Raw genomic sequence first — 24,307 nt, 5'->3', positions numbered from 1 at the left:
TTTCCCACACCAAAAAGCCTTCAAATTCTTTTAACTCCCCCCCCCGACAGACATTTTTTATTTGATTTTTCTCCTTTTTGAAATAATATAATTTATAGTATCTTTATCAATAGGAAATGAATCCTGCCTCCTTTTGGGATAAAACACCCTTAGAAACCCTTGCAATAAATCACCTGAGGGCATTTTAAAGAAAACCCTCTTTTCAAAAACGTCCGTAAGAATTATTATTGTGATAGGCCGCACCGTCAGCCAGATGTCGAACTTCGATTTGGCATTTTTATCCGCCTGTCGAGTCTTTCCTACGGATCTGGGACAGGCAGATGTTATGTAATGATATTAAAAGGATCCCTTGCCGGATATAAGCTGTTTCATATTACAAGTTGTCCTCGATTTACAACAGTTCACTTAGTGACCATTTGAGGTTACCACGGCCCCAAAAAAGTGACGACTGTTTTTCACACCCATGACCCTCACAGCATCCCCCAAGGTCTCCTGATAAAAATTCAGATGCTTGGCAACTGACTCACATTGTGACAGTTGCAGTGTTCCTGGGGGGGTCCCATTGACAAGCAAAGTCAATGGGGAAGCCAGATTCACTTAACAACCTGTTGTGGCCCGTCAGCGGCCTGTGCAGCTAGTAGCTGATTCCGACAGCGAGGAGGCTGGTGCGGTGCTGTGCCAGCAGCCTGTGCAGCTGGCGCTCGAGTCGGACAGTGAGGAGGCTGGAGAAGATGTGGTGACAGAGGCGGGGATTCAGCCAGGGCCTTCAGGACCTCCAGAAGCTCGCTTAAGTGAAGAGGACGAAGAGGAGGAGCCTCTTCTCGATGCACGGGCGCACAGAGCTGCCAAAAGGCAGGAGTGGCTCCTCAGGAGGAGGTCTCCTCGAGAGTAAGGCTTGGGGCTAATTGGCCACTCCCTTAGCCTATTTAAGGAGGAAGGCCGACTGAAGCAATTTGCAGGGAACAACTTCGTTCACATACCTTCGTGTCTTGTCTTGCTTATCTTATCAGCTTCCTGCAAATAGCTTCTGGGCATTCTGCCAACCACAGTAAGCTTTCAGTTATTCTTCTTTGAATTCTTGGCGGCTGTTAATGCAATTAATTAACAGCCGTTGTTATAAAAGACTGGTTTATTCAGTAAACTAAGGTTTGAACGGACTTTGTGTGTGCTGCGTTCTTTGGGGTCCGTAGCCGGGGCAGAACACAACTGTGTTATACTAACTTAACAACTGTGGCAAGAAAGGTCAAAAAATTGGAACAAGCCCATTGTGAAAAAGCCATTGTGAATTTTGCCCGCTATTACGACTTTTATTGCAAGAGTGGTTAAATGAATTCACTGCACTTGCTAAGTTAGTAATGCGGTTGTTAAGTGAATCTGGCTTCCCCATCGACTTTGCTTGCCAGAAGGTCGCAGAAGCTGATCACATGATTCCCCCCCCAAGGCACCCCAACCGTCATAAATATGAGTCAGTGGCCAAGCATCTGAATGTTGATCATGTGAGCAACAATGGGTTTCACATTTTGTTGCCACCGGTTCGCCGCACGCATGCTCACTCGCTTCGTGTGCACGCGCAGTTTCCATACATGTCCCCAGCCTTCCACGCATGTGTTTTGCTCATGCACGCGCCTTCCATGCATGCGCCCATCCTCAAAACCGTGCCTAAATAGGGCAGCGTAGAGCCGGGAGGGGTGAGCGGGCCCACCTGAGATCTCCGCTACAGGTTCGCCTGAACTGGTACAAACCGGCTGAATATCACCTCTGCACCAGGGGTGAAATCCAGCAGGTTCTGACAGGTTCTGGAGAACCAGTAGTGGAAATTTTGAGTAGTTTGGAGAAACGGCAAATACCACCTCTGGCTGGCCCCCGAGTGGGATGGGAATGGAGAGTTTGCAATATCCTTACCCCAGGAGTGGGGTGGGAATGGAGAGTTTACAATATCCTTCCCCTGGAGTGGGAAGGTAATGGGGATTTTGCAGTATCCTTTCCCTGGAGTGGGGAGGAAATGGAAATTTTGCAATATCCTTCCCCTGGAGTGGGGAGGGAATGGAGATTTTGCAGTATCCTTCCCCTGGAGTGGGGAGGGAATGGAGATTTTGCAGTATCCTTCCCCTGGAGTGGGGAGGTAATGGGGATTTTGCAGTATCCTTCCCCTGGAGTGGGGTGGGAATGGAGATTTTGCAGTATCCTTTCCCTGCCACGCCCACCAAGCCACGCCCACCGAACCGGTAGTATAAAAATTTGGATTTTCACCACGCAAGCCCGGGAATGCAGCAATGGTTTGTAAGTGTGAAAAATGGTCATAAGTCGCTTTTTTCAGTGTCGTCGTAATTTTGAATGGTGACTAAATGAATTGTTGTAAGTCAAGGATTACCTGTATTTCTGCAAGATGGCGGAAGTCCAGAGTTCCTAGGTTAGACTCCCCCCCGCCCCCCAAGCCTTGCATTGCAGCCTAGCTCTCTGTATGAAATTCCTCCAAGGAGAGGACCCAACTGAGATCTCTGGATCTAGTTCCTGGCTCACTCCTAGGGCAGGAATAGCCTTGGATCTCCCACAAAAGGCGCTGCCGGAGGTTGGTTGAAATGCGCCATCAGGAAGACGCCAATGGTGCCGAAGATAAAAACGGAGGCCATGATGAGGAAACAGACACGGTCAATGACTCTGCCCACCAGGATCCATTCTTCGTTTTCCTGGAAAGAAAGAAAGAAAAATAAATAAATCGAGGGAACCCAAAGGAAAAGTTTATTTATTTATTTATTTATTTATTTATTTATTTATTTATTTATTCATTCATTCATTCATTCATTCATTCATTCATTCATTCATTCAATTTGTATCCCGCCCTTCTCCTAGTGGACTCAGGGCGGTGCACAGCCAGAACTAAAACACATACCAATACAAAATTTAAAATTATTAAAAGAATGATATAACTGTGGCCCAAAATTTAAAACATTGAAACTAAAACCCATTTGACAATTTAAAAAGCTAAAAAAAGCTTTAAAAAGGGGGGGGGGGGTTTCACGCCAGCCCTGCTTGATGGAAAAGAAAAGTTTTCAGGGCACGGCGAAACACCCGGAGATCCGATATCCTTCGTATCTCCGGGGGCAAATCGTTCCAGAGGGCAGGAGCTGCCACAGAGAAGGCCCTCCCCCTGGGGGTCGCCAGCCGACATTGCCTTGCTGACAGCACCCTGAGGAGTCCCTCTCTGTGGGAGCGTACTGGTCAGTGGGAGGCTATCGGCGGCAGAAGGCGGTCCCGCAAATACCCAGGTCCTATGCCATGGAGCGCTCTAAAGGTGGTAACCAAAATCTTGAAGCCCACCCGGAAGATCACCGGAAGCCAATGCAGCTCATGCAGGAGAGGCGTCACATGGGAGCGCCCCCTCGCTCCCATAATCCCCCGCGCGGCCGCATTCTGCACCAGCTGGAGCCTCCGGGTGCTCCTCAAGGGGAGCCCCATGTAGAGAGCATTGCAGTAGTCCAGGCGGGAAGTGACGAGCGCCTGAGTGACTGTGTGTAAGGAGTCCTGATCCAGAAAGGGACGCAACTGGCGAATCAGGCGAACCTGATGAAAAGCCCCCCTGGCCACGGCCGTCATATGCTCTTCTAAAGACAGCCATGCATCCAGGAGGACACCCAAGTTGCGAGCCCTGTCCGTGGGGGCCAATAACTCGCCTCCAATAGCCAGCGATGGCACCAGCTGGCTATATCGGGATGCCGGAAGCCACAGCCACTCGGTCTTGGAAGGGTTGAGTCGAAGCCTGTTACTCCCCATCCAGGCCCGCACGGCCTCCAGGCACTGGGACATCACTTCAAGGGCATCGTTGGGGTGGCCTGGGGTGAAGATGTACAGCTGCGTATCATCAGCGTACTGATGGAACTCCACCCCAAAGCCACGGATGATCTCACCCAGCGGCTTCACATAAATGTTGAACAGAAGGGGAGAGAGGACCGACCCCACAAACAAGGAGCCTCGGGGTCGACCTCTGCCCCCCTGCCAACACCGACTGCGACCGGTCGGAGAGATAGGAGGAGAACCACCGCAAAACGGTTAATTTTCCTGGAAGGGAGGAAAAGTCAGGGGAACCGCAAGGCGGAAGTTCTCCGAATGTTGGGGTGGAGAAGAATGGTAGGCCCTGGAGAAATCCTTATAACCATGGTTGTATAATGTCGAACCATAGTTGTATGCCATCCAAGGCTTTCTGGTCCTTTCGAAAAAAAACTTTCCGAAGACTCAGATGCAACTCAAATTCTGCCTCCCCGCAGAAGAGTCAAAAAAGTCAAGATGGCAGCCACGTATGTACGACACAAGTAAAACCTAGAGTAGAATTTCCATCATGGTGGCAGCTCCCATCGTTTTTTGACACACACACATACACACACAGGAAGATCCAGCTTTTTTCCTCACATATGTGGGCTTCACAGCATGGACCTGTGTGGACTTCAACTCCCAGAATTCCCCAACCAGCTATGAATTCTGGGAGCTGAAGTCCATGCCATCTTAAAGTTGCTTAAAGTTGAGAAATAAGGCTGAGAAATAAGGCTAAGAAATTCTGAGCTAGAGGCTATCTTTGGAGGATTTTTGAGAAGATACAATAAGAGTTATTTCATTTATTTAAAATTTAGCAGGAGAATCTATTAATTTATGAAATTTATCTGCCATCCATCTCATTTCGAAATGACTCTAGATGGCTTTGTACGGGAGGAAGGAAGCCGGATTACGGTAATATCTCAGTTGTCTCCGTCTTAAATTCAGATGAATTTCTGTTAATTCTGCCTCTTTTCCTTCCCAGCTCATCCTCATCCTGCCCCCTTTTGCCATATTCTGGGCACCCTTTCTGAAAACACCCAAAGATTGATACACACATTTCCTATAATTTTTACTCACATTTTCTGCTAAGGTGTATGATATTTAAATCTGGCGGGTGCCTTTTTAAATCTGCTAGTTTCTTAAAACTCACGACATTTTGCGTTTCTTAAAAGAGTGGTCCTAGGACATCTGGGAGACACCCCCCCCTCCCGAGACTCCCCCCGAGAACCTCCATTTTGGCCTGCAACGTGCCGGGGGGAGGCCTGCGGAGGTCCGAACGGAGCGTCGGAGGGGCGGGCACGGCTAAGAGGCTAGAAAGGAGACTTCTTGCTAGATCTTCACATGGTAAGTGACCTGGCGCGGCAGATTGGGTGGGTGGGGGAAGCAATTGTGGGGGAGCATGAGATATTTCAGTAGGTTGGGGAGGCCTTGGGTGGTCTTAGGCAGGTGGCCTAATCTATCATTAGCCCTCCCCCACCCCCATGGCCTTCCCCACCCTGAAATACTTCATGTGCACTTAACGAACTTCGTATTCGATTAGCGAATATGTGGGTAAAGGAGGGAGTGATCCCCTTCAAGGTACGAGATTCACTCCCACCAATCCTTGGGTTATGAACGGACTGGGCAGGCTCCATTACATTCGTAACTCCAGGGCTATCTGTGTTCTGTTCTGTTCTGTTCTGTTCTGGGCATTTTCTCTACTCTACTCTACTCTACTCTACTCTACTCTACTCTACTCTACTCTACTCTACTCTACTCTACTCTACTCTTGTTACATAACCAACTGGTAAAGAATCACCTTAGCCCATCAGAACTCCCCCAGTTGACCAATAGGAGAGCTAAGAGCCACAAGGTCCCACCTCCTGAGGTACCATAGCACCTGAAGGTGCAAAACTCTTATCGCTTTGACTCCACTGCAAAGAAGACAACCTTTGGTACACCCAGCACTGGCTCCCAGTGGTCTTCCGGGTGCGCTTCAAGGTGCTGGTTATCACCTTTAAAGCGCTCCATGGCATCGGGCCTAGCTATCTTCGAGACCGCCTGCTGCTACCAACGGCCTCCCATCGTCCCGTGCACTCCCACAGAGAGGGCCTCCTCAGGGTGCCATCAGCCAATCAATGTAGGCTGGTGACCCCCAGGGGGAGGGCCTTCTCTGTGGGGGCACCTACCCTCTGGAATCAGTTGCCCCCAGAGATAAGGAGAATCCAAGACCTTAGTGCCTTCCGCCGTGCCCTTAAAACCCACTTTTTCCAGCAAGCCGGGCTGGCTTAAGAAGAAATTTTAAATGTTTTAATTGGTTTGTATTTTTAATTTTGGGCCAAATTTATATATATATTAATTGTTTTTTTTAATATTTGTATTTTATGTTTTTTAATTCTGGCTGTACACCGCCCTGAGTCCTCAGGGAGAAGGGCGGTATATAAATTTAAAATAAATAATAAAAAAAAATGTGCGCAAGAGAGGTGGGGCTTCGATCGTGACAATGCACCCCTCATCTTTCCAATTTTGACACACGCACACACCCTCCACAATGTCATTGTTGGAGAAAGAGATAGCCAGTGGTGGGATTCAGCCGGTTCGGGCAAACCGGTAGTTAAATTGCTGGCTGGCCCCTCCCCTTACTGCCCCACCCTTTCCAGGAGTCTCCCCGCAGCCCGTTTTTGCTCCCAGGGGGCTGCAGGAGGCCGGGTGCTGACTGTTACACACCCTTGGCCATGCCCACTATCAGTGGTGGGTTTCAAAAATTTTTACTACTGGTTCTGTGGGTGTGGCATTGTTTGGTGGGTGTGGCTTGGTGGGTGTGGCAGGAGAAGGATACTGTAAAATCTTCATGCCCACCCCACTCCAGGGGAAGGTTACTGCAAAATCCCCTTTTCCTCCCGATCAGCTAGGACTCGGGAGACAGAGAATAGATGGGGACGGGGCCAGTCAGAATTTTTACTACCGGTTCTCTGAACTACTCAAAATTTCCGCTACCGGTTCTGCAGAACTGGTCAGAACCTGCTGAAACCCACCTCTGCCACCATGGCCACACCCACCCAGCCGGTCATTAGGGCAGAGAACCGGCTGTTAAATTATTTGAATCCCACCACTGGAGACAGCTAACCAAAGTTTCCACGGGCTGGAAAACTTTGTAAGGAAGAAAGCGGGATGGGGAAAACCTTTCTTTTTACAGAGAAAAAACTAATATTTTTTTCAGGGGCTGTGAAACAGCCGACAATTTGGACACCTTTCCTGCACAAAAAACACGAAACAAAATAAGTTTCCCCGCTGAACAATTTGTTTTCCAGCACTTTAAATCTAACTTATTTATGAAGTCCAAATGGGGGGAAAAAACTGCTGAGGGAAATAAGGAGAGAGAGGTTGAAAATACAATCTGATGATCAATTTCGGCTTGCCAGAGAGAATAGATGAATGTGGTTTCTGATTGCTTTCTCCGATTCGGGTCTAAGAGAAATGCTGATAAATGTCTATTTTCTTTCCAAAGGAATGAAGCCGAATGGCGAGATTTCCAGTTTTCCTTTCTTTTTTTTTTTCCAAAGATTTTTTAACCTGCCTCTCAAGAAAACATGGAAGGACAGGCGGTGAAGCTCCAGACGTGAGAATCAATCTTCATAAACATAAAAATCAGGGGTGAAATGCTCCCGGTTCGGACCGGATCACCCGATCCGGTAGCGATGGAGGCGGGTGGTTCGGAGAACCAGTAGCAAAAATCCCTGCCCCCCCCATGCCCAGCTGAGCTGTGCGATCATCAGAGGCTTTTTTTCTTTTAAATGGTTCTGACAATCCAAGCTGAGTTGCCTGATCAGCAGAGGCATTTTTTCTTTTAAATGCCTCTGACGATCCCAGCTGAGTTGCCTGATCAGCAGAGGCATTTTTTCTTTTAAATGCCTCTGACGATCCCAGCTGAGTTGCCTGATCAGCAGAGGCATTTTTTCTTTTAAATGCCTCTGACGATCCCAGCTGAGTTGCCTGATCAGCAGAGGCATTTTTTCTTTTAAATGCCTCTGACGATCCCAGCTGAGTTGCCTGATCAGCAGAGGCATTTTTTCTTTTAAATGCCTCTGACGATCCCAGCTGAGTTGCCTGATCGTCAGAGGCTTTTAAAAGAAAAAAAAGCCTCTGCCAATCAGGCAACGCAGCTGGGATCGTCAGAGCCTTTTGAAAGCATTTTTTTACAACCTCTTCGCTGAAGAAGTTGTAGAAAAAATGGTTTTAAAAGTAAAAAAAAAAAAAATTGGCCACACCCACCCAGTCACATTCCCCCACCACCACCAAGCCACGTCCATAGAACCGGTAGTAACAAATTTTACATTTCACCACTGGTGGTGACCAAAACTGGATATGGTCTTACTAAGGCTTTATAGAGTGGTATTAGTATCTCACTTGATCTTGATTGTATCCGTCTGTTAATGCAATTTAGGATTGTTGTTAATACAACTTAGGAAGTTGAACCTGCTCCAGTGAACGTGGCTTTCCCTCTTTCCGTGGCACTTACGCTATCAAAATCATTCTTCTCTCTCAAAGTCTTGGTGATGTGGTTGCAGGCCTTCACACAAGACTGGATTTCCGGAGCGGCGTGGCGTAGGCTGTTGCAGAAGTCCTGGGGGCCTCCATTCTCCAAGCCTTCTCCTTGAAATGGAAATCAAAGTAGAGAAAACATCAAAGACGAAGAACAAGGAGTAGCTCCGAAGAGTTGGCAATTTCTGCCTGAACGTCTAATACGCTTCTGTCGGCGCAGCACTTGCGTTGACACCATGCTCGATGTGCGACCACAATGGCGGCTGGAATCGCCATCGCTAATGGAGGCAACGGGTGGAAACTAACAGGGGTAGGACTCACTTACTTTCCCTAACGGTTCGCAAATGTGAGGCGTGCGCGCATGCACACGTGCTTCTGCGCATGTGTTTGCTCATGTGTGCACCTTCCAATCTCAAAAACATGCCTAAATAGGACGGCATAGAGGTGGGGCGGGTGGGTGCCGAAAGTGCATGTGTGCGCCCTATTGCACACGTGTGTGTGCCTACACCCATAATCCAATGCCCCCCCATGTGCCTGCCCCATTCACATGCATGCACGACCCCCCCGTGCGCTCTCCCACACATGTGCACACCCGTTTTGGGCCTAGCAGGCCTCCCTGAAGCCTCAGGAGGCCAGAAACGGCCCATTTCCAGACTTCCGGTAGGCCCATTTTTCGCCGTCCCCAGGCTCCAGAGCAGGGGTGAAATGTAAAATTTGTTACTACTGGTTCTGTGGGCGTGGCTTGGTGGGGGGGGGTAATGTGACTGGGTGGGCGTGGCCAACTTTTTTTTTTTTAACTTTTCAAAGCATTTTTTCTAATGCTTTGAAAAGCCTCTGCCGATCAGGCAACTCAGCTGGGATCATCAGAGACGTTTCAAAGCATTTTTTTTACCACCTCTTCGGCCAAGAGGTTGCAGAAAAAAATGCTTTGAAAAGCCTCTGACGATCCCAGCTGAGCCACGCGATCATCAGAGGCTTTTTTTTAACTTTTAAAAGCATTTTTTCGTCAGAAGAAGTTGTAGAAAAAATGCTTTTAAAAGTAAAAAAAAAAAGCCTCTGATGATCGTGCGGCTCAGCTGGGCACAGGGGGTTGGGGGCCCGCAGGGATTTTTCCTACCTGTTCTCTGAACTACCCGCCACCATTGCTACCGGATCGAGCGAACCGGGAGCATTTCACCCCTGCACCAGAGGCTTCTCTTGAAGCCTGGGAAGGGCAAAAACAGCCTCTCCCTCTCCCCCAGAGGCCCTCCGCAGGCCGAAAACGCCCTCCTGGAGCCTCCGCGCGAGCCCTGTACTTACCTGGCATCCAAAACGGGCCGCGTGGAGACTCCTGGGAGGGGAGGAGTGTCGTCAGTGTGACCAGCTAAAAATCAGCTGGCCAGGGCACGCATGCGCGCTGGAGCTGAGCTAGGGCAACGGCACGCGTGCCATAGGTTCGCCGTCATGGGTATAGGGCAGGGGTGGGTTCTAAATTTTTTTACTACTGGTTCTGTGGGCATGGTTTATTTTGTGGGTGTGGCTTGGAGTTCATGTGGCTAGGTGGGTGTGGCTAGCTGGTCAGAGTCATTTCTGGAAGGTCCTCGCACTTACAACCAGTCCTCGCACTTACAACCCGACTCATTTGTTTGCTTTTAACACTGATCAGCTGTAGGGCGGCCCTTTGAAGCCCCGCGGCAAAAGTTTAAACAGTTTTTTTCCCTCTAGTCATCAGCTGGGACTCAGGAGGCAGCAATAGATTGGGGGTGGGACCAAATAAAAGGTAAGAATAACGTGAGGGGGGGTGGGAGGGCAGGGGGGGGAGAACCGGTTCGGTGACATCATATCGTCACCACTACCGGCTCTGCCGAACCGGACCGAACCGGGAGGAACCCACCACTGGTATAGGGTTTCCTGTCTGAGCAGGGAGTTGGACTAGAAGACTTCCAAGGTACTTTCCCGCCCTTTTTGTAAGATCTATTCTGATCTTCCCAAACCGTTGCCCGTTAACCCAGCCAGGCTCCCCTCCGGCCTGCCACAAGCTCACCGATCTTGGCCAGGAGGATCTTCATCAACCCGTCCCGTTCCTTCTGCCTCTCAAACAGGAGTTCGCTTCGGGCTTTCCACAGCATGTATTCCTCGGCTTTGGCCATCAGCCCCAGGGAGCTCCGTCGCCGCGCGAGCCGATTCCCAGCGGGGAGCGAGATGCGTCTCATGTGCATGCCCAGGTAATGGGGCACCAGGTGCAGGAAGACCTACAGAGCCAGGCGCTAAAACACGTTGGGAAGCGGGAGCAGAAAGGAACGCCAGGAAAACTTTCCATTTGTTCACGGGAGGGAGGGGGGGGCAGGGAAGAGACCAAATACAGGTAGTCCTCGACTTACAACAGTTCGTTTAGTGACCGTTCAAAGTTACAACGGCCCTGAAAAAAAGTGATTTATGACTGTTTTTCACACTTGTTGCATCCCCCTGGTCACAGCATGGCTGGCTGGGGAATTCTGGGAATTGAAGTCCACAAGTCTTAAAGTCACCAAAGTTGGACATCTCTGGTCTAGACGGTCGTTTAGAATCGGGGGACTTCTAAATTAGATCGATGAATGTAAATTAATCAACCCCTTATTTAAAAAAAAAAAACACGCCGCCAAGCTTGAGTCAAAGGTACCAAAACTAAAACCAAACCTCGGGGGAAAATGGAGGAGAAGGCCCAACACTCATCCCTTGCAGGTGGAAAGCAGAGCCTCCTTCGGACTCACCTGCCGGATTCGCTTGGACATCGAATGGGTGTTGGGCGTGCGCAGAGAAACGTTGAGGACAATCACGGCGTTCACCACGATAGCAATGGTCACCACCAGAAGGAAGGTTAAGTACCTTTCAATGGAAATGGGATTGTGCTGTTTATCTTATTGATATCTATCTTCATCTATCCATCCATCTCTATCTCTATCTATCTATCTATCTATCTATCTATCTATCTATCTATCTATCTATGGTATTTCCCTCTCTCTCTCTCTCTATCCATCGCTCTCTCTCGATCTGTCTATCTGTCCATCTCTCTCTCTCTGTCTCTCTCTATATATATCTATCTCTATCTCTCTATCTCTCTATTATCTATCTATCTATTTATCTATCTATCATCTATCTATCTATCTATGGTATCTCTCTCTCTTTCTCTATCCATCTCTCTCTCTCTCCATCATCTATCATCTCTCTCTCTATCTATCCATCTCTATCTCTCTCTCTTTATCTCTAGTTATCTATTATCTATCTATCTATCTATCTATCTATCTATCTATCTATCTCTATCTATCTATCTATCTATCTATCTATCTACGGTATTTCTCTCTCTCTCTCTCTCTCTCTCTCTCTCTCCATCGCTCTCTTTCGATCTATCTGTCCAGCTCTCTCTCTCTGTCTCTCTCTCTATATATATATATCTATCTCTCTATCTCTCTATTATCTATCTATCTATCTATCTATCATCTATCTATCTATCTATCTATCTATCTATCTACGGTATCTCTCTCTCTATATATATCCATCTCTCTCTCTCTCTATCCATCATCTATCATCTCTCTCTCTGTCTATCTATCCATCTCTCTCTCTCTCTCTTTCTCTATCTCTAGCTATCTATTATCTATCTATCTATCTATCTATCTATCTATCTATCTATCTATCTATCTATCTATCATCTATATCTATCTATCTATCTGTCAATCTATCATCTATCTTTCTTTGGTATCTCTCTATCCATCTCTCTATCTCTATCATCTCTCTCCATCATCTATCATCTCTCTCTCTATCTATCTATCTATCTCTATATATATATCTATCATCTATCTATCTACGGTATCTCTCTATCCATCTCTCTCTCTCTATCATCTCTCTCTCTCCATCATCTATCATCTATCTATCTATCTATCTATCTATCTATCTATCTATCTATCTATCTATGGTATCTATCTATCTATCTATCTATCTATCTATCTATCTATCTATCATCTATCTATCTATTTATCTATCTATCATCTATCTATCTATCTATCTATCTATCTACGGTATCTATCTATCTATCTATCTATCTATCTATCTATCTATCATCTATCTATCTATCTATCTATCTATCTATCTATCTATCATCTATCTATCTATCATCTATCTATCTATCTATCTATCTATCTATCTATCTATCTATCGATCATCTATCTATCTATCATTCACTTCCTGCTCCAGTATCCAAATTTTGTCCATGTTGCAAAACACTCACTTTCCAATGAGAGGCACCGACTGAGATGTTTCCGGCACCTTTTTTGCAATCAGGAAAAGGAAGACGGTCTGGGCTAAGAGGACGTTGATGGAGACCGTGCACTTCTGCCCACCGGCTGCAGAAATAAGAGAGCGTTGGTTCTTCTTGGAAGAGGGAAGGGAAGAAGGAAAGAGGAAGGAGAGAAGGGAAGGGAAGGGGAAAGGGGGAAGGCAGAAGGCAGAAGGTGGAAAGTGGAAGAGGATAGGAGAAAGGAGGAAAGGAAAGGAAAAAGAAAAGGAAAAGGAAAAAGAAAAAGAAAAAGAGAAAAAGAAAGGAAAGGAAAAAGGAAGGAAACAGAAAAAAGGAAACAGAAAAGGAAAAAAGGAAAAGGGAAAGGGAAAAAGGAAAAAGGGAAGGGAAAAAGGGAAGGGAAGGGGAAGGAAAAAGGAAAGGAAAAAGAAAAGGAAAAAAGGAAAAGGAAAAAGAAGGAAAAAAAGAAATGAAAAAGGAAAGGAAACAGAAAAGGAAAAAAGGAAAAGGAAAAAGAAGGAAAAAAAGAAAGGAAAAAGGAAAGGAAAGGAGAAAGGAAAAGGAAAAAGGAAAGGAAAGGAAAGCAAAAGAAGAAAGGAAAAAGGAAAAAGAAAAGGGAAAAAGGAAAAAGGAAAAAGGAAAGGAAAGGAAACGGGAAAGGCAAGGGAAGGGAAGGGAAGGATTATACTATCCCAATATTCTCATTCTCTGTTACGCTGAGACAAAATATTTGGGAAATTGGACCAGGGATCCCTTCCAATCGTATCCTGCTCTGCCACTGAACCCCAGCAATTTTAGAAGAGGCCCCGATGGACCCCAATTCATGCTGTCTCAATACTACAGTATTTTTAAACTTTTCCTCCCCTGCTTCATTAGGGGATCTCCAGGTTTCCCCTCTGTCTGATGATTCCAAGGACTTCTTCCACGAGGCCACCAGGACGCTGACCTTTGGCAGGCAGGAAGTAGACCAGCAGGGCCACAGAGGAAATGAGCACGCAGGGGATGATGATGTTGACCACGTAGAAGAGAGGCTTCCTCTGGATGATCAAGAAGAAGACAATTTGCTGGTACCCGATGTCGCTCGGGGTGGAGCGTTCGGCATTCACAACTTTCTTGGCCGGCCGGTGTTTGATCGCCCACTCGCCATTCTCTGCAGGAAGGAGAATCGGATCAGCCGTAGCACATCTCACGCCCTGGAAGGTCTAGGAAAACTCACCGCGTACAACTTACAGCATACAACTCACCACAGCCAACTAAGAGCCTTGGTACTACAGAGGTTTAATGCACCCTGTTATTAACACAGCTGCCTGCAATTTCTGCAGGTTCGATTCTTACCAGGCTCAAGGTTGACTCAGCCTTCCATCCTTTCTAAGGTAGGTTAAATGAGGACCCAGTTGTGGGGGCAATAAGCTGACTTTGTATAAATATACAAAAGGATGAAGGCTATTGCTTAACGCATTGTAAGCCGCCCTGAGTCTCCGGAGAAGGGTGGCATATAAATCAAATTAAAAAAAAAAAAAAAAAACTCACCACAGCCAACTCACCACAGCCAACTCACCACGACCAACTCACCACAACCAACTCACCACGGCCAACTCACCATGGCCAATTCACCAGGGTCAACTCACCACAACCAACTCACCATGGCCAACTCACCATGACCAACTCACCATGGCCAACTCACTATGGCCATCTCACCACAGCCAACTCACCATGGCCAACTCACCATGGCCAACTCACCATGGCCAACTCACTATGGCCATCTCACCACTGCCAACTCACCATGGCCAATTCACCAGGGCCAACTCACCACAACCAACTCACCATGGCCAACTCACCATGACCAACTCACCATGGCCAACTCACTATGGCCATCTCACCACAGCCAACTCACCATGGCCAACTCACCATGGCCAACTCACCACATACAACTCACCATTGCTAACTCACCATGGCCAACTCACCACGGCCAACTCACCACGGCCAACTCACCATGACCAACTCACCATGACCAACTCACCATGGCCAACTCACTCACCACAACCAACTCACCATGGTCAACACACCATGACCAACTCACCATGGCCAACTCACCACGGCCAACTCACCACGGCCAACTCACCATGGCCAACTCACCATGGCCAACTCACCATGGCCAACTCACCATGGCCAACTCACCATGACCAACTCACCATGGCCAACTCACCATGGTCAACTCACCATGGCCAACTCACCACGGCCAACTCACCACAGCCAACTCACCACGGCCAACTCACCATGGCCAACTCACCATGGCCATGACCAACTCACCACGACCAACTCACCATGGCCAACTCACCACGGCCAACTCACCACAGCCAACTCACCACAGCCAACTCACCACGGCCAACTCACCATGGCCAACTCACCACGGCCAACTCACCACAGCCAACTCACCACGGCCAACTCACCACAGCCAACTTACCACGGCCAACTCACCACGGCCAACTCACCACAGCCAACTCACCACAGCCAACTCACCACAGCCAACTCACCACAGCCAACTCACCACAGCCAACTCACCACAGCCAACTCACCATGGCCAACTCACCACAGCCAACTCACCACGGCCAACTCACCACAGCCAACTCACCACAGCCAACTCACCACGGCCAACTCACCACAGCCAACTCACCACGGCCAACTCACCATGGCCAACTCACCACAGCCAACTCACCATGGCCAACTCACCACAGCCAACTCACCGCAGCCTGAAATTTTGTCTCAAATAGTACAGGGTTTCCTGGCTGAGCAGGGGGATGGACTGGAAGGCCTCCCAAGGTCCCTTTCAGCCCTACCATTCTATGTTCTATAAGAAAGGCTGAAGCAGAAGCCCGCTTGGGGTCTTGAATGAAGGATCCCAAAGCGAGAAGCGAGAACCCGAATTCGGATTCTAGAAGGACTCCTCCCTGAAAGGGGATTTCAGCCAAGCGCTGGGCTGAGATGCAACATGGAAGCTGCAGAGCCCCCAAAATACATCATCAGTCTATTCATAATGTTACCTAGTTGGGTAATGAAACGTCTGCAAGAAAACCACCAAGCTCAGAGAGCACCAAGGACCCCACAGTCCTCCTCCTCCTCCTCCTCCTCCTCCTCCTCCTCCTCCTCTTCTTTCTCCTCCTCTTCCTCCTCCTCTTCATTCTCTTCCTCTTCCTCCTCCTCCTCCTCTTCCTTCTTTCTCCTCCTTTTCCTCCTTCTTCTCTTCCTCCTCCTTTTCCTCCTCCTCCTCTTCATTCTCTTCCTCTTCCTCCTCCTTTTCCTCCTTCTTCTCTTCCTCCTCCTTTTCCTCCTTCTCCTCTTCCTCCTCCTTTTCCTCCTCCTCCTCCTCCTCCTCCTCCTCTTCATTCTCTTCCTCTTCCTCCTCCTCCTCCTCTTCCTTCTTTCTCCTCCTTTTCCTCCTTCTTCTCTTCCTCCTCCTTTTCCTCCTTCTCCTCTTCCTCCTCCTTTTCCTCCTCCTCCTCCTCCTCCTCCTCCTCCTGTTCATTCTCTTCCTCCTCCTCCTCCTCTTCTTTCTCCTCCTTTTCCTCCTTCTTCTCTTCCTCCTCCTTTTCCTCCTTCTCCTCCTCCTTCTCCTCCTCCTCCTCCTCTTCATTCTCTTCCTCCTCCTCTTCCTTCTTTCTCCTCCTTTTCCTCCTTCTTCTCTTCCTCCTCCTTTTCCTCCTTCTCCTCCTCCTTCTCCTCCTCCTCCTCCTCTTCATTCTCTTCCTCCTCCTCTTCCTTCTTTCTCCTCCTTTTCCTCCTTCTTCTCTTCCTCCTCCTTTTCCTCCTTCTCCTCCTCCTTCTCCTCCTCCTCCTCCTCCTTTCTGCAAACCCCACTCCCTTCCACCACTGATGATGTTACCTAGTTGGGTAATAAAACCTTTGCAAGAGAACCTCCAAGCTCAACCCCTCGTGTCAACCCTGAGCTACAAACATTTTGCTTTATTGTTCCACGAGATCTCCAAGGTGTCTCTTAGGAAAAAAAAAAAACCCCAAAACCTCTCTTTTCTTTCCATCTCTCAGCTGCGGTGCCAACACCAGGCGGAAACGTATTATTAAGCTGATGGTTTCCTGCGTTGTGTCTCCCAGCCCATGTCATCTGCTGGAGCGACAGCTTTTTAACAGGGCGAAATGACTGGCTTGTAATAAAAAAATAAAAATAAAAACCTCTCGTTGCCAGAAGACGCGGCTTGGGTTTTCAATCTGCTATTAACACATGACGGAGCCTCTGCAGGGGCTCAGAATTTGGGGAGGGGGAGAGGGAGGCCCCTGAGAAAGCAGCGTCAACCTCGCCATCAGCTCTAGGAGCAAAGGGAAATCAAGCCTCTTGCTGCAGAGACTTATTAAGATGCAGCAGATTCACACACGCCAAGGAGATTTTGTCAATCTCTTTAACCAGCTGGGGTAAGGACCTACCAGCTGTACTAACATGACAGCCAAAGTCTGCCGAACTCTAAATCTTGGTTGGCCGCAGAAATGTGTGGATTATGCGTGTGGTTGAAGATACTGCACCAATCCAACAGCGCAGGATTTTTTGCACTCGGCAAGGGTCGGGCTAGATAACGGAAGAACAGAACCACAGAGGTGGAAGGGACCTTGGAGGTCATCTAGTCCAACCCTCTCCCCCCCAGGCAGGAGACCCTACACCATTTCTGACAAATGACAGTCTGGTCTCTTCTTGAAAGCTTCCAGTGATGAAGCTCCCACAACTTCCGAAGGCAATTTCTGTTCCATTGAATATAGAATAACAGAGTTGGAAGGGACCTTGGAGGTCATCTAGTCCAAACCTCTTCCCCCCCCTTAAGCAGGAGACCCTACACCATTTCTGACCGATGGCAGTCCCGTCTCTTCTTGAAAGCTTCCAGGGATGAAGCTCCCACAACTTCCGAAGGCAACTTCTGTTCCATGGGTTGATTGTTCTCACTGTCAGAAAATTTCTCCTTATTTCCAGGTTGAATCTCTCCTTGGTCAGTTTCCATCCATTCTTCCTTGTCTGGCCTTCCGGTGCTTTGGAAAATAGGCTGACCCCCTTCCTCCTCTCTGGGGCAGCCCCTCAAATATTGGAAGATGCTCTCCTGTCTCCCCTGGTCCTTCTCTTCACTAGACTAGCCATGTCTTCTGTCCATCTATGGTTTACTCAGATGTCTGTCTTTCTTTTTCTTTCTTTCTTTCTTTCTTTCTTTCTTTCTTTCTTTCTTTCTTTCTTTCTTTCCTTCCTTCCTTCCTTCCTTCTTTTCTTTCTTTCTTGTGCTTTGGAAAATAGCTTGACCCACTTCCTCTCTGGGGCAGCCCCTCAAATATTGGAAGATGCTATCCTGTCTCCCCTGGTCCTTCTCTTCACTAGACTAGCCATGTCTTCTGTCCATCGATGGTTCACTCAGATGTCTGTCTTTCTTTTTCTTTCTTTCTTTCTTTCTTTCTTTCTTTCTTTCTTTCTTTCCTTCCTTCCTTCCTTCCTTCCTTCCTTCCTTCCTTCCTTCCTTCCTTCCTTCTTTTCTTTCTTTCTTGTGCTTTGGAAAATAGCTTGACCCCCTTTCTCCTCTCTGTGGCAGCCCCTCAAATATTGGAAGATGCTATCCTGTCTCCCGTGGTCCTTCTCTTCACTAGACTAGCCAGGCCCAGTTCCTGCAACCGTTCTTCATATGTTTTAGCCTCCAGTCCCCTCATCATCCTGGTTGCTCTTCTCTGCACTCTTTCTAGAGTCTCCACATCTTTTTTACATCGTGGTGACCAAAACTGGATGCAGTACTCTAGGTGTGGTCTTACTAAGGCTTTATAGAGTGGTACCTCCCATTATTTTGATTGTATCCTTTGGTTAATGCCATTTATTTATTTATTTATTTATTTATTTATTTATTTATTTATTTATTTATTTCCATTTTTATACCGCCCTTCTCCCGAAGGACTCAGGGCAGGTGCACAGCCGACATTAAAACACACATATACAAAAAAATTTAAAAGCAATTTTAAACTATATTAAATAATTTGGCCCCAATATTATTAAAAAACTAAAACGACCATTAAAATTCATGTTTAGGCCAGCCCAGCTTGTTGGAACAATAACATCTTGAGGGCACGACGAAAGGCACGTAGGTCAGGGATCATCCGTATCTCCGGGGGCAATTCGTTCCAGAGGGCAGGTGCCCCCACAGAGAAGGCTCTCCCCCTGGGGGTCACCAGTTGACATTGTTTATTTAGGATTGCATTGGCATTTAGATGTTTAGAGAAACACGGTGCCTTCCGCCGTGCCCTTAAAACTTTCTTTTTTCAGCAAGCCGGGCTGGCCTAACACTTTTTAAAAATGTTTTTAATTGTTTTGTCATTGCTTTTAATTATGGGGCCAAATATATATATATTTATATCTTTTTAATTGTATTTTAATGTTTGTAGTTTATGTTTTTACTTTGGCTGTACACCGCCCTGAGTCCTCAGGGAGAAGGGCGGTAAATAAATTTGATATAAAATAAAATAAAAAAATAAAATCTCAAATGTCCCTCTCAACCCATGCATTCTATGATGCCATGATAGAAGAGGCTGGATCAGAAGAAGCAAAGGTATTACAGACCATCCCGCAAATATCTGGTAGGTGATGAAAGAGGCAGGGAAGAGGCTTATTTTGGTCTTATTGATTAGAGGTAATCCTTGATTTATTAGAGGACTGCAGGCTAAGACATATGAAGAACGGTTACAGGAACTGGGTATGTCCAGTCTAGAGAAAAGAAGGACCAGGGGTGACATGATAGCAGTCTTCCAACATCTCAGGGGCTGCCCCAAAGAAGAGGGAGTCAAGCTATTCTCCAAAGCACCTGAAGGCAGGACAAGAAGCAATGGGTGGAAACTAATCAAGGAGAGAAGCAACCTAGAACGAAGGAGAAATTTCCTAAAAGTTAGAGCAATTAATCAGTGGAACAGCTTGCCACCAGAAGTTGTGTGAATGCTCCAACACTGGAGGTTTTACAGATGAGGTTGGAGAACCATTTGTGTGGAGTGGGACAGGGTTTCCTGCTTGAGAAGGGGGTTGGACTAGAAGACCTCCAAGGCCCCTTCGATTATTCTCCTCTCCTCTTATTCTGTTATGACTGCAATTGAGCCCAATAGTTTCGATGCTAAGCAAGAAAGTGGCTAGGTGAAGTTTGCCCTATTTTACAGCCGGTCTTGCCCCAATCACTGCACTTGTGATTGATTTGATCATTTGGTCATTAAGCGAATCTGGCCACCCCCATTGACTTTGCTTGTTGGAAGCCGGCTCGAGAAGTTATAAAAAGTGATGCCCATGACCCCAGGATATTGCAACCGTCATAAATACAGACCAGTTGCTAAAGATCTGAATATTTTGATCACGTGACCGCAGGGGAATGTTGCAACGGTCGTAAGTGTGAAAAACGGTCATGAGTCACTTTTTCGGTGCTGTCGTAACTTTGAACAGTCGCTAAATGAATGGTCGCTAAATGAACGGTTGCAAGTCGAGGACTTTGGGCTCTGTAGATCGCAGCAAATTGCGGCTAACGTTTATTGAGTTATTTTATTTGCCCTTGGGGGAGGATTTATCGGAGGCCAGGAAGCTGCAGTTAGAAGAGAATAAGGAGCAACTAAACAGTTCAAAATTGGGGAAAGAGTGTGTTAGGGGCTATATATCCATCCCTTGATTGATTTAATTTCTATGTAATGAAATCTAAATGCTGTTTAGTTTATTGATTTCTAAAAGAGATGAGACGCACGCTAGACTGGGAGAAAAATGGAATTGAAAGGGCTGCGAGAAACATCCGCCACCTCAAATACGCTGCGGATAAGAAGGAAGCGAAGATGACTTCAACACCAAAAAAATAAAATAAAAAGGGAGACAATACAATAGCCCATCTGCTCCTCCATATTAAAAAAAAAAAATTACAATTATGCCACAGATAATGAAACCCAGCGCAGAGAGGCGGAGGAAAAAGTAGGAGCAGTTTTATCTTCCTAGCCTCCAAAACCCAGAGAGATTGGGCCAAGCGATGCTAAAATAAAAGAAAAACGCATTTCTACTAGTGAGGAGAAAGACTTTTGAAAAATCGCGACGAACGATTAAAATGCAGAGACGTTGCATTCCCCGACAAAGGGATGTATTGTCAAAATTTGGATTCTTCCAGCTGGAGCATCTGCCTATGGAAACCTGCCAATCAGAAAAGCTGAGCAAAGGGCAGCAAGGATGAAGAACCTTCCTCCGAAATCTCTGGACCACCGGAAGATCAACTAATTCAGGACTACAGTAGATAAGGAGATGCTAATGGAAACACAAGGAATGCTGACACGTCGTGGATCCCCTGCGAAGAACTAGAGGCCGGTTTGATGGAGTAGAATAAAAAAAAATAACAGAGTTGGATGGAAGGGACCTTGGAGGTCTTCTAGTCCAACCCCCTGCTTAGGCAGGAGACCCCATATTATTCCAGACAAGGGCTTGTCCAGTCTCTTCTTAAAAGCCTCCATTGGTGGACACCCACAACTTCTAGTGGCAAGCTGTTCCACTGATGAATTGTTCTAACTGCCAGGAAATTTCTCCTTCGTTCTAGGTTGCTTCTCTCCTTGATTAGTTTCCATCCATTGCTTCTTGTCCTGCCTTCAGGTGCTTTGGAGAATAGCTTGACTCCCTCTTCTGAGATATTGGAACACTGCTATCACGTCACCCCTAGTCCTCCTTTTCTAAAACATATCAAGAACTGGTTGCAAGAACCGGGCATGGCCAGTCTAGTGAAGAGAAGGACCAGGGGAGACAGGATAGCAGTCTTCCAATATTTGAGAGGCTGCCCCAGAGAGGAGGAAGGGGGTCAAGCTATTTTCCAAAGCAAAAGGAAGGATGGAAGGAAGGAAGGAAGGAAGGAAGGAAGGAAGGAAGGAGGGAGGGAGGGAGGGAGGGAGGGAGGGAGGGAAGGAAGGAAGGAAGGAAGGAAAGAAAAAGAGAAGAAAAGAAAGGAAGGAAGAGAGAAAGAAAGAAAGAAGAAAGAAAGAAAGAAAGAAAGAAAGAAAGAAAGAAAGAAAGAAAGAAAGAAAGAAAGAAGAAAGAAAGAAAGGAAAGAAAGAAAGAAAAAGACAGACATCTCAGTGAACCATGGATGGACAGAAGACATGGCTAGTCTAGTGAAGAGAAGGACCAGGGGAGACAGGATAGCATCTTCCAATATTTGAGAGGCTGCCCCAGAGAGGAGGGGGTCAAGCTGTTTTCCAAAGCAAAAGGAAGGATGGAAGGAAGGAAGGAAGGAAGGAGGGAGGGAGAGAGGGAGGGAAGGAAGGAAGGAAAGAAAAAGAGAAGAAAAGAAAGAAAGAAAGAAAGAAAGAAAGAAAGAAAGAAAGAAAGAAAGAAAGAAAGAAAGAAAGGAGAAAGACAGACATCTGAGTGAACCATGGATGGACAGAAGACATGGCTAGTCTAGTGAAGAGAAGGACCAGGGGAGACAGGAGAGCATCTTCCAATATTTGAGGGGCTGCCACAGAAAGGAGGGGGTCAAGCTGTTTTCCAAAGCACCTGAAGGCCAGACAAGGAATGATGGATGGAAACTAATCAAGGAGAGATTCAACCTGGAAATAAGGAGGAATTTCCTGACAGTGAGAACAATCAATCCATGGAACAGAAGTTGCCTTCAGAAGTTGTGGGAGCTTCATCACTGGAGGCTTTCAAGAAGAGACTGGACTGCCCTCTGTCAGAAATGGCACAGAGGACAGAGAACAAGGAGGAAAGTGACTTTCGACAAGAGGCATCAGGTCGATCACTAATGGTACTAATGCTAGGATGACATTCCGGATGTTGCAAGATCCGAGTCATATCACGCAATCCTTCCTCCCACCTGCTTACCTGTGAAAGCTTTGGTATCGATATAAATCCATTCAATGGTTTTTCCGTCTTCGGTGGTCAACAAGAGGTTGATTTCAAGGGCATTGTAGGTCTGAGATCTTGCAAGGAGAAGACACACAACTAGGATCAATTCATGGCATTGGTGCTGCTGGAGTAAGGTTGTAAACTCCTCCTCCTCCAACTTCTCCTCCTCCTCCTCCTCCTCCTCCTCCTCCTCCTCCTCTAACAATTCCAACTCCTCCTCCTCCTCCTCTAACTCCTCCAACTCCAACTCCTCCTCCTCTAACTCCTCCACCTCCTCCTCCTCCACCTCCTCTAACTCCTCCAACTCCAACTTCTCCTCCTCCACCTCCTCCTCCTCTAACTCCTCCAACTCCAACTCCAACTCCTCCTCCTCCAACTCCACCTCCACCTCCTCCACCTCCTCCTCCTTTAACTCCAACTTCTCCTCCTCCTCCAACTCCTCCTCCTCCTCCTCCAGCTCTTCCTCCTCCAACTCCTCCTTCTCCACCACCCCCATCACCTACCCCAGCCCTTCTTCCTCCTCTCCTCTCTATGATCTGGACCACTCAGCCAATGGCAGCATTGGAAGGGACTACCTGAAAGTCCCACCGGATTTGAAAGTCCCACCAAGTGTAGCCCTGTTTTAATGGCCATGCTTTAATCTGGAGACCTTCGCCCAAGGCCACCGAGAAGCTCTTGAAGGCAACTCACATGAGGCTTCCCTTCCCCATCCTACTCCTTCCTTCCTCCCCATCCTCCCCCCCACCACAAAGGGAGCACTCACTGGAACACCATGGAGCAATTTTGCCAATCGAAGGGGAAGTAGGTGACGAAAACGGAGCAGACGCTCCGATAAATAGCTGGGGGCAGCCAAGTGATGCTCCCATCAGGAGACACCAAAGCGTTGGTGTACAAGGTGACGTCAAAGACCCCGTTGATGCTGCAAGAAAAGAAGGGTGGAAGGAGATCGGAAATGAGGGGCCCTTGGTGCTCTCCGAGCTTGCTTGTTTTCTTGGAGATGTTTCATGACCCAACTAGGTAACATCATCAGTGCTACCGATAGTAAGGAGTGCTATTTGCTGTCAGTTTTGATTCTGATGACTTGTCTGTGGGGGTGGGGGTGGTCTTAGGGATTCTTTGACTGGGCTGTTTACTGACAGTTTCTTATTTGGGGTATCGTTTACTTAATTGTTGGTCTGAAGCAGTGGTGGGATTCAGCCGGTTCGGCTGGCTCAGGCGAACTGGTAGTTAAATTGCTGGCTGGCCCCGCCCTGCCTCACCCCGCCCCTTCCAGGAGTCCCCACATGCCCCATTTTGGCTCCCAGGTAGGTGCAGGGAGGCCTCCTAGGCCCAAAATGGGGCCTATTATTTGAATCCCACCACTAGTCTGAAGTTGACCTTGGAGTTAATCTATACTGATCTGGATGCTGATTACTGGTGGAGAGGTACTGGAGCAGGGGTGTCAAACTCAAGGATGTGGCTTAGATCTGGCCCGCAGGGCCGCCCTAGAAACAGCAAAGGACCGTCCCGTGGTGCCTCTGCCAGCGAAAACGGAGCTCGTGGCCCTCTCAGGCTCCGTTTTCGCTGGCAGAGGGAAAGGAAAACAAACTCAAAACAAAGCAAAAAGAGAAACGGTTCCCCTTTTTGCATTTGAGCATGCAAGAAGGGACAGGAGAGGAGCCTGGATAGCTCAACAGACTAAGCACTGTAATTTAACACCAGCTGTCTGCGATTGCGTCCCTTTCTGGATCGGGACTCGTTACGCACAGTCACTCACGCCCTTGTCACCTCCCGCCTGGACTATTGTAATGCTCTCTACATGGGGCTCCCCTTGAGGAGCACCCGGAGGCTCCAACTGGCGCAGAGTGCGGCCACGCGGGTGGTAA

At 47.6% G+C, this 24,307-nt stretch overlaps 1 protein-coding gene across 1 annotated transcript in view; it reads right to left on the bottom strand.

Moving 5' to 3' along the window:
• Positions 1-2,522: 2,522 nt before the first annotated feature.
• CHRNG (cholinergic receptor nicotinic gamma subunit) overlaps positions 2,523-24,307 on the bottom strand; it is a 31,493-nt gene continuing 9,708 nt past the window's right edge. The window contains exons 5-12 of the mRNA XM_070945664.1: positions 23,206-23,361; positions 22,419-22,516; positions 13,524-13,727; positions 12,569-12,683; positions 11,058-11,172; positions 10,352-10,559; positions 8,306-8,439; positions 2,523-2,687 (exon numbers count right to left, since the gene is read on the bottom strand). Of these exons, the coding sequence (XP_070801765.1) occupies positions 2,523-2,687; positions 8,306-8,439; positions 10,352-10,559; positions 11,058-11,172; positions 12,569-12,683; positions 13,524-13,727; positions 22,419-22,516; positions 23,206-23,361 (1,195 nt within the window). The remainder of the gene's footprint in view (positions 2,688-8,305; positions 8,440-10,351; positions 10,560-11,057; positions 11,173-12,568; positions 12,684-13,523; positions 13,728-22,418; positions 22,517-23,205; positions 23,362-24,307) is intronic.

The sequence above is a fragment of the Pituophis catenifer genome, unplaced genomic scaffold, assembly GCF_029215685.1.
Source record: "Pituophis catenifer annectens isolate HBS135680 unplaced genomic scaffold, rPitCat1.0.hap2 SCAF_6, whole genome shotgun sequence".
Classification (NCBI taxonomy): Eukaryota; Metazoa; Chordata; class Lepidosauria; order Squamata; family Colubridae; genus Pituophis; species Pituophis catenifer.
Note: the sequence above shows the minus strand (reverse complement) of the source record. Positions and strands in the feature narration are given on the sequence as shown.